This window comes from Salvelinus sp. IW2-2015, unplaced genomic scaffold (assembly GCF_002910315.2).
Source record: "Salvelinus sp. IW2-2015 unplaced genomic scaffold, ASM291031v2 Un_scaffold5376, whole genome shotgun sequence".
Lineage (NCBI taxonomy): Eukaryota > Metazoa > Chordata > Actinopteri > Salmoniformes > Salmonidae > Salvelinus > Salvelinus sp. IW2-2015.
The window spans coordinates 10056-19902 of NW_019946641.1; the positions used below are offsets into that span (position 1 = coordinate 10056).

Here is a 9847-nt window from a genome sequence, read left to right on the forward strand (position 1 = left end):
CTCCAGCCACTTATAAAAATGGGAATTGATGGGAAATTATGTAAAAATGTGACCATAGCCACTTTAAGCAATGCCACCAATACAATGTTTACAACACCCCTACATACACCATCTCATAAATGCTAGTATATACTGTACTCCTATAGCATCTACTGCATCTTGCCATCTTGATGCAATACATGTACCACTAGCCACTTTAAAACTATGACCACTTTATGTTCTACCTTACCAGTACTCATCTCATATGTGATATACCGCTACTCTATACCAGTCTACTTGCATCTGCCATTTCCGCGCGGTCCGTTCCGTACCACCACTCATTTCATATACTTTATGTACATATTCTTCTATTCTCCTTTACACTTGTGTGTGTGTGTAAGGTTAGTAGTGGTGGAATTTAGGGTAGATTACTGTTGGTATTTACTGCATTGTCGGAACTAGAGAGCACAAGCATTTCCTCGTACACTCGCCATTAACATCTGCCTAAACCATTGTTATGGACTAATAACATTTTGATTATATTGATGTCTCCTCCATATCTCTCCCCATGGTCTCCTCGCATGTCTCCTCCATGTCCTCCTCCGTATCTCCTCCGTATCTCCTCCGTATCTCCTCCATGTCTCCTCCATATCATCTCATGTCTGCCTCCATGTCTCCTCCATGTCTCTCCATTGTCTTTCCTCCGTAATTTCTCCGCTCCATGAACACTCTCTCTACAGATTATCTCCTTCCGTATCTCCTCCTAGTCTGCATCCATACACTCTCCTCCATGTCTCTCCAGATCCTCCATGTCCTCCTCGCCATCTCAACCTCCTTATATCTCCTCACCGTATCTCTCGCTGTATCTCCTCCATATCTCCTCCATAACTCCTTCCATGAACTCCTCCGTATCTCCTCCGTATCTCCTCCGTACTCCTCCATTATTTCATCTCATATCTCTCCATCTCCTCCATGTCTCCCCCCATGTCTCCTCCACATGTCTCCTTCATTCTCTCACTATTCTCCTATCTCTAAATCTCCTCCGTTATCTCCTCCGGTATCTCCTCACCAGTAACTCCTCCGTATCCTCTCGTCATACTAACCTCCGTATGCTCCTCGCGTATCTCCTCCGACTCCTCCATATCTCCTCCATATCTCCTCCATGCTCTCCTCCATGTCTCCTCCATGTCTCCTCCATGTCTCCTCCATTCTCCTCCTTATCTCCTCCATATTCCTCCTTCCATATCTCCTCCTATATCTCCTCCTATCTCCTCGTATCTGCGCGTCGTATCCTCCTCCATGTCTCCTCCATGTCTCCTCCATGTCTCCTCCATGTCTCCCCATATCCCTCCTTATCTCCTTCCATATCTCCTCCAGTCTCCCCATGTCGTCCTCCATGTCTCCTCCATGTCTCCTCCATTATCTCCCCTTATCTCCTCCATATCTCTCCTTATCATCCTCCATATTCCTCCATATCTCCTCCTTATCTCCTCCATATCTTCCTCCAATATCTCACCATATCTCCTCCCTCTATCCTCCTCTCCATAGTCTCCTCCGTATCTGCCTCCATGTCTCCTCCGTTCTCCTCCATATTCTCCTCCATGTCTCCTCCGTTTTCTCCTCCAGTCTCCTCCATATCTCCTCCATATTCTTCTCTGTTTCTCCTCCGTGTCTCCTCCCATATCTCCTCCATGTTCTCCTTTCCATGTCTCCTCCATGCCTTTCCTTCCAGTTCTCTGCTGCCAATGACTGGAACGAATTGCAAAAATCGCTGAAGTTGGAGACCTATATCTCCCTCACTAACTTTAAGCATCAGCTATCTGAGCAGCTTACCGATCGCTGTAGCTGTACATAGCCCATCTTTAAATAGCCCACCCAATCTACCTACCTCATCCCCATATTGTTTTTATTTACTTTTGCTCTTTTGCACACCAGTATTTCTACTTGCACATCCTCATCTGCACATCTTTCACTCCAGTGTTAATTTGCTAAATCGTAATTACTTTGCTACTATGGCCTATTTATTGCCTTACCTCCTCACGCCATTTGCACACACTGTATATAGATTTTTCTATTGTGTTATTGACTGTACTTTTGTTTATTCCATGTGTAACTCTGTGTTTTTTTGTGTCACACTGCTTTGCTTTATCTTGGCCAGGTCACAGTTGTAAATGAGAACTTGTTCTCAACTGGCCTACCTGGTTAAATAAAGGTGAAAAAAAATAAAAAAATAAAAAATAAAATCAGGATGTAAACTGTTTCACACCCCATTGAGTAAAGTGTGAAAACTGTACTCTCAACCTCACTGGATTGGCAGGTATCATTTCCACAGATACAGTATTTAGACTGTATTTTAGCTCTTAACAGGCTAGGGTTACTAAAAGGCGTGAGATGTAAACAGTCACGTCGTTTTGAGAGGTTCATCATTAAAAGCAGAGACACTTTGAAGCAAAAAAAAAGCGGACTGAAAATTGTTCTTCACAGAAACATATTTCACAATAAGATATGTGTGTTCCAGARGAGGTACATCAATTATTAAAGTATCAGTCCCTGTCCTCCTCCCATGTGTTATTTTGCAGGAGTCCACGTCCAGATGCACCGAAGATGCAGGTTTTCTAACCACTGAGCATTTAGCTATATTTCCTGCTTCTGGACGAAACAGTCCAGACTCACCTAAACAATCCTGTCAGATCACTGCGCTTGGGTTTGGTCGAACAGTAACGGAAAACACAGCCCCTGGCGTCGGGCCGTTYGAGTCACGACTTGGCCATTTATCTGTGCTCTTCCTTCTCTGTACCCCTCTCAATACATATCTYCCAATCTCTTTCCAACTGTCTTGGTCATAAATGAATAAAATACCAAAAGGGCGGGGGATCAGAACTCCTTGCTAGCGGCTAACGTTGTTTAAGAGCTCAACTTACAGAGAGAGTGAATCATTGGGCAAAGCTAAAGGGCCAAGGTTTAAGGCTTCAACAATAATACATAGTGTAAAACTAAGAAAAGGAAAACTGATATAAGAGCCTAGAGATCGTCTGATTCAATTTCCCCTCCCTTGTCAGAGTAAAAAAAAAAAAAAGTTAATTTCACTAACAACTGCCTAGCTTCTGTATTGCTTCGTAAGTCAGCCATCTAGCCCGGCATTCCTCCATCCTGGGCCTGGTATGTCTCAACACGCCAGACGACTCTACCATGGAAGAAACAGACTGCGTTGGAGATTGGTCCATCTAAGACAYAGACTGCGTTGGGATTGGTCCATCTAAGACACAGACTGCGTCGGAGATTGGTCCATCTAAGAAGCAGACTAGGGTGATTGGCTTTCCCCAGTCCCACAGAGATCAAAGGATTAGAATGAGCGGCTCAGCCAATCAGAGACGTGTCTGTGATGTGGTTCAGCCAGTCCCAGGGCAGCTTGCTTGTGGTGTGGAAACAATCACCTGGTAACCCTAACAGCCTTTAACCCACCGTTTAATTTGACAGTAACGATCAACTCCTAGGGGGTAATGGAAAGACAAACATTCCTTTGTTGGAGAAATAGGAGGGGGATTGATTTGATGTAGTTATCAGAACTGTGCCGAATCAGGCACCATGTTGTGGCATAACCAAACATGCTATTGAGGCTGAGTAGAGTTGGCGTCTAAGGGTTATGGTAAGAATTAAGTCAAGGGGTTACTGCTGTAAGTACAGTGTAACAAGGAAAACTGTGTGTAAAGTGTTCCCTCGCAGTCCCCTAGTAAAGTCCCCTAGTAAGAGAGAAAGCAGATCTAGCATCTCAGCATCTCTCTCTCTCTCTCTCTCTCTCTCTTGCTTCTCTTTCATTTCTTAAGAAATTAATTTGTTCAAAACTGTTAAACTATTTTCTTTCTCTCTCTTTGAGTCAACGACTCATCACATGTTATCCACTGCAGTGCTAGCTAGCTGTAGCTTATGCTTTCAGTACTAGATTCATTCTCTGATCCTTTGATTGGGTAGACAACATGTCAGTTCATGCTGCAAGAGCTCTGATAGGTTGGAGGACGTACTCAGGAAGTTGTCACAATTACTGTGTACGTCTATAGAAGGGGGTGAGAAACATGAGCCTCCTAGGTTTTGTATTGAAGTCAATGTACCCAGAGGAGGACGGAAGCTAGCTGTCCTCCGGCTACACCATGGTGCTACCCTACAGAGTGCTGTTGAGGCTACTGTAGACCTTCATTGCAAAACACTGTGTTTTAATAAAAAAAACTTGGTGACGTGAATATATTTAGTAAGGATAATTTTTTWWATGTTTCACAATTTTTATTTTTATTAAATTCTCACATTCACCACTGGTTTCCACCTTCTGGCAGATTGTGGAAACAGTAAACCACATCCTCATCATGTATTTAAGACAACAACATCACCCCAGCAGAAAAACCCATCTGTCCAAGACGGTAATATCAGAACGCAGCTTGGTAACCGGTGTTCAGAATAAGACCTGGGTGCCTCCCAAATGGCACCATATTTCCATAGGGCTCTAGTCAAAAGTAGTGCACTATGTAGGGAATAGGGTGCCATAGGGCTCTGGTCAAAAGTAGTGCACTATGTAGGGAATAGGGTGCCATAGGGCTCTAGTCAAAAGTAGTGCACTATATAGGGAATAGGGTGCCATTTGGGATGCARCCCCTTGGCTTGTTTAACTTGGAAGATGAAGCATGTTGTGACACCTCCCTAAGACATCTATCTGTATGACACAGAAATGGTGTGAGAAACCGAGGAACAAGTCCGGGCACATCCCTGGGCGAGAAGGGGGGGAGGGGCTGACAGGGTCTAAAAGTGGAGAATAAGAAGAAGGAGAGGAAGAAGAAGGAGAAGAAGAAGGAGAAGGAGAAGAAGAAGGAGAAGAAGAGGTAATGAGGAGAAGGAGAAGGAGGAGAAGGAGAAAGAAGGAGAAGAAGAAAGGAGAAAGGAAGAAGAAGAAGGAGAAGGAAGGAAGGGAAGGAGGAGAAGAAAAGGAGAGAAGGGAAGAGAGAGAAAGGAAGAAGAGAAGGAGAAGAGAGAGAAGAGGAGAAGGAGGAAGGAAAGGAGAAGGACGAAGGAAAGGGAAGAGGAGAAGGAAGAAGGAGAAGAAGAGGTAGAAGCAAAGGAGAAGGAGGAGAAGGAGAGGAGAGAAGAAGGGAAGGAGAGAGAAGAAGAAGAGGAGAAGGAGAAGGAGGAGAAGAGAAGAAGGGAGAGAGAAGGAGAAGAAGGGAAGAAAGGAGGAAGAAGAGAAAGGAGAAGAAGGACAAAAGGAGAAGAGAGAAGAAGGAGAAGCAGGAGAAGGAAGGAGAAGCAGGAGAGAGAAGAGGAGAAGGAAGGAGAAGGAGAAGAAGAAGAAGAGAGAGAAGGAAAGAGGAGAAGAAGAAGAGAAGAAGGAAGGAGAGGAGAAGACAGAAGAAGAAGGAGAAGAAAAGAGGAGAAGAGAGGAGAAAGAGAGAGAAGGAGAAGAAGAAGGAAAGAAAGGAGAAGAAGAAGGAGAAGAATGGGAAGGAAAGAAGAGAAGAAAGGAGAAGACGATAGGAGAAGGAGAGAAGAAGGAGAAGAGAAGAAGGAGAAAGAAGAGAAGAAGAGAAGAAGGGAAGGAGAAGCGGAGAGAGAAGAAGGAGTAAGGAAAGAAGAAGAAGGAGAAGAGGAGAAGAGGAAAACAGAAAGGAGAGATGCGAGAAGAAGCAGAAAGAGAAGGAGAAGAGGAGAGATAAAGAAGGAAGAAGAAGGAGAAGACAGAAGAAGGAGAAAAGGAGAGAAGAAGAAGAGAAGAGAAGAAAAGGAAAGAAGAGAAGAAGGAGAAGAAGAAGGAGAAGAGGAAGAAGAAGAAGGAGAAGGAGAAGAAGAAGAAGGAGACGAAGAAGAGACAGAGAGAAGAAGAAGGAGAAGGGAAGAAGAAGAGAGAAGAAGAAGGAGAAGAGGAGAAGAGCAGAAGAGAAGAGAAGGAGAAAAAAGGAGAGAAGGAGAAAAGGAGAGAAGAAGAGAAGAAAAGAAGGAGAAGGAGAAGAAGGAGAAGAAGAATTGGGTGGTCTGAATTATTGACATCCTTGATAAAGAATGAGCAATAAATGACTGTATAAAATACATTATTCATATACTGAGCTATATTGTATGCAGAAAAAAATGTGGAAATTATATTATTTTATACTGATACAATTGCTCAGAGAAAGAGATTTTGTTAAACAAATAATACTTTTTTTTTGCAAAAAGGTAGGGGTCAAAATGATTGACACCCCTAAAGATTCTTATGAAAAAAAGTAGTCAAAAGTGTAGTATTTGGTCCCATATTCATAGCACTCAATGACTACGTCAAGCTAGTGACTCTACAAACTTGTTCGATATATTTGTAGCTTACTTACGAGCCCTGAACCAACCAGGCAGAGTTGGAGAAATGTGCTCAATAAACAAATGGAAAAATAGTAACACAATAAAATAACAATAACGAGGTTATATACAGGGGTTTTACGGTACMGAGTCAATGGGGTACGGGTTAGTCAAGGTAAATGAGATAATATGTACATGTAGGTAGGGGTAAAGTGACGATGCATAGATAATAAACAGAGTAGCAGCAGCGCATGGGACGGGGGTGAAGGAATGTGTGTGTGTGTGTGTGTGTGTGGGGCGTGTGTGTGTGTGCGTGTGTGTGTGTGCGTATTGTGTCATCATCCCTTCTATTGTAAAATCAAATATGTTTCTAAATACTTCTACATTAATGCGGATGTTACCATGACTACGGGTAATCCTGAATGAATCGTGAATAATTATGAATAAATAAAGTTACCTTTTGGAGATTGTTTTTGTTTGTATTACTTGTTAAACCAAATCTATTTCTTTGAGCAATTGTATTTTAAGCATACAATATACAGTAGCTTAGTATCTGAATTATATATTTTATACAGTCATTATTAATCATATTTATTAAGGGTGTCAAACATTTCAGGCCCAACTGTGTATCCTTCCTGAATACATTAGAAGGTCCACTTACTCAAGAGATGTTGAGGAACTTGATAGCAGCGAGGCTTACTTTAGAACCATAAAAACACCAAGCCTAGGGCTCAAKGATTACCTGATTTACAATAAGGGRATTCAAATATAAAAAATGTATTGGKAACATACACACGCAAAACGCTTCCGTTCCTAGCTCCAACCGTTATGTCTGACAATGAACAAAAACACATCAAAATCTAACATATGGGAAAAGTGACCCATTCCTGGGACTTTTTAACTTCCCACCACCCACCTTGAACAAGTAGGGATGTGTAAATATGGACAGGCCAGGACAGGACAGGACAGGGCAGGAAAGAGAGGAGGAAGAGAAGGGAAGGAAAGAGAGGAGGAAGAGAAGGCTAAATGTAGCTACGCAGTTGGTCTGTAGAATTACGTTTTCTTCTGGTTGTTTTGTGTGAGTTATTTGCTACATTGTCACTGTATTTTTGTTTGTTCTGGAAAGGGAAGAGAGGAGGAAGAGAAGGAAAGGAGAGAGGAGGAAGAGAAGGAAAGGGAAGAGGAGGAAGAGAAGGGAAGGAAAGAGAGGAGGAAGAGAAGGACAGGAAAGAGGAGGAAGAGAAGGAAAGGAAAGAGGAGGAAGAAAAGGGAAGGAAAGAGAGGAGGAAGAGAAGGAAAGGAGAGAGGAGGAAGAGAAGGGAAGGAAAGAGGAGGAAGAGAAGGAAAGGAAAGAGGAGGAAGAGAAGGAAAGTAAAGAGAGGAGGAAGAGAAGGGAAGGAAAGAGAGGAGGAAGAGAAGGAAAAGAAAGAGGAGGAAGTGAAGGAAATGAAAGAGGTGCATTGAAGTGTGACTGACTGAAAGACTGGCCATGTCCGACCCTTCCTTTGTGTCCTGAGGTCAGAGTGGTTAATCACTATTCCCTATATAATACACTACCTTTGATCAAGGCCCTGGGCATTGGTATTGGTCAAATGTAGTGCACTATGGAATGGGGTGCCATTTGGAACACAGACTAGCACCAACAAGGCCCCTAAGCCAACAGTGCAGTTCAAGAAAAGAGTTTAAGGAAAATATTTACCAAATAAATCATAAAAAATATATAAAAAAGTACACATAACAACGAATGAAACAAAGTCCTATATACACAGGACGGTACCGATACCGAGTCAGTGTGGCCGGGGTACAGGTTAGGTGAGTAATTGGTATAATGTTAGTAGGAGGTAAAGTGACGATGCATAGATAATAACAGCGAATAGCAGCCAGTTGTAAAAAAACAAATGGCGGAGAGGGGGGGGTCAAAATTCATATATAGCAAACAAGACATTTTTGTTTTAATCAACATAGCTTCCTAATAAATATAACCATGTTAAGTCTGGCCAAAGTGTTAGAAAATCATCACAAACTCCGAATTGTGTCCGCTTGTGTATTTCCCTTTGGTGTTTATTTCGTCTTTTATTCCATCTATTCTACATGTCCTTGGATGTAACATATGTTTCCCATGTGTCCCAAGAAATAGACATTAAGAGGGAGGAGAGTTAAAAAGAGAAGATAGAGATAGAGGAAGGGAGAGAAAGAGGAGGAATGAAATGATAGAGAAGAGAGATAGATCAGAGACGCCTAGAGAGGAGAAAAGAAGAGAGAGAGGAAAAGAGGGAAGAGAGAGAGAGAAGAGAAAAAGGGGAGAAAGAGAGAGAGAATGAGAGTGCAGTGCAGCGCGGCGAAGTTACCCAGTTCCCCCGGTTAGGCATCATTTAGAAAATAAGAATTTTGTTCTCTCACTAAACTTGCCTAAGTTAAAAAGTAAATAAAATTTAAAAATAATATCAAGAACGAGGTGGAATCAGAGAAGAGAGAATAGAATAGAGAAAGAAGGGGGAATAATCCACGAGAAGAAGCGGTCACTACACACTGGAGATTCAAGTCCTTTGGAAGAAGTCATTGATGCTTATCCCTCGTCATTGATTCCTAGTTCCCCTCGTCATTGATGCGCATTACCCTCTGACCAGGTATTACAACTCCCGGTGGTCAATTCATCGTGCTGCGTTTCAACGGAGGTAACAACGGGACTCTTTACAGCGGCGGTCATTTTCGGAGACACGCGCGGAGCGCACCAGGATAGGAGAAAGAAAAAGACCGGTGGAAAAATCAGTGGATGAGAAGGGACGGGTCGAAGAAATGGGAGGAGGGAGAGGATCTCACCACTGTGTAATGGTGTGTTACAGAGTGGTTATGGGTTATAAAAGTTCTGTCAGATTTTGCGACTGGGCCCTTTATCTCTGACAGCTGTTATTGTCAAGGTCAGATTTTTTTCCCTCTACGTTGAAGGTAGTTGGTCAATCTTGTCCTCGGTTCTCCCCTCCCTCTCCTCTCCAGAGCCCGTGAACCCTGCTGTCCGTTGAAGCCCGCTTATGACTGAAGGTCCAATAGGACAAAGAGCAGAGAGGGGCAAGAGCGAGGGGCCTTCGACGTAGACGAGGGTTTCCTATATAATGTCCGGCACACAAGAGAGGAAAGAGAGAACTGACGATGTTAGTGGGCCTTACAGCGCTCAGACCTCAGTGCACATGGGAGAGACCTAGTCTCCTCCCACGTCCTCATAGACCCCTCCTCAGACAGGAGCAACAGGTTCAAAACGACCAGGACAAAATCTCTACTTCACCTCTTTTATACGACAACTACCACCCCATTCCCTGTCTACAACCATGCAAAAATTCAAAAATCTGGCAACTCAAAGCCATGTCTCGACTGACTGTCCATGCTGTCTATGGTTGTCTCTGTTACTGTTTTCTCTTAGGAGTTTCATTGGCTAACTCGCAATTTATGCATACCAACTCTTTTAGGGCTTCGAAGGAGAGAGTGGCGACACCGTCGAGAGACCTGCTTTCTTCTGCTACACCGATGGAGAGAAATTGGTTCTATTTGTTATAATATCTGGACAAAGGAG

At 43.1% G+C, this 9847-nt stretch overlaps 1 protein-coding gene across 1 annotated transcript; it reads left to right on the forward strand.

The window, feature by feature from the left end:
* Positions 1-4972: 4972 nt before the first annotated feature.
* LOC139026648 (uncharacterized) lies at positions 4973-5986 on the forward strand (the record flags this gene model as incomplete). Its single annotated transcript, XM_070441980.1, has 2 exons — positions 4973-5092; positions 5730-5986. Coding segments are annotated over 2 exons (377 nt in total), but the record flags the coding sequence as incomplete, so codon positions are not given.
* Positions 5987-9847: the final 3861 nt, after the last annotated feature.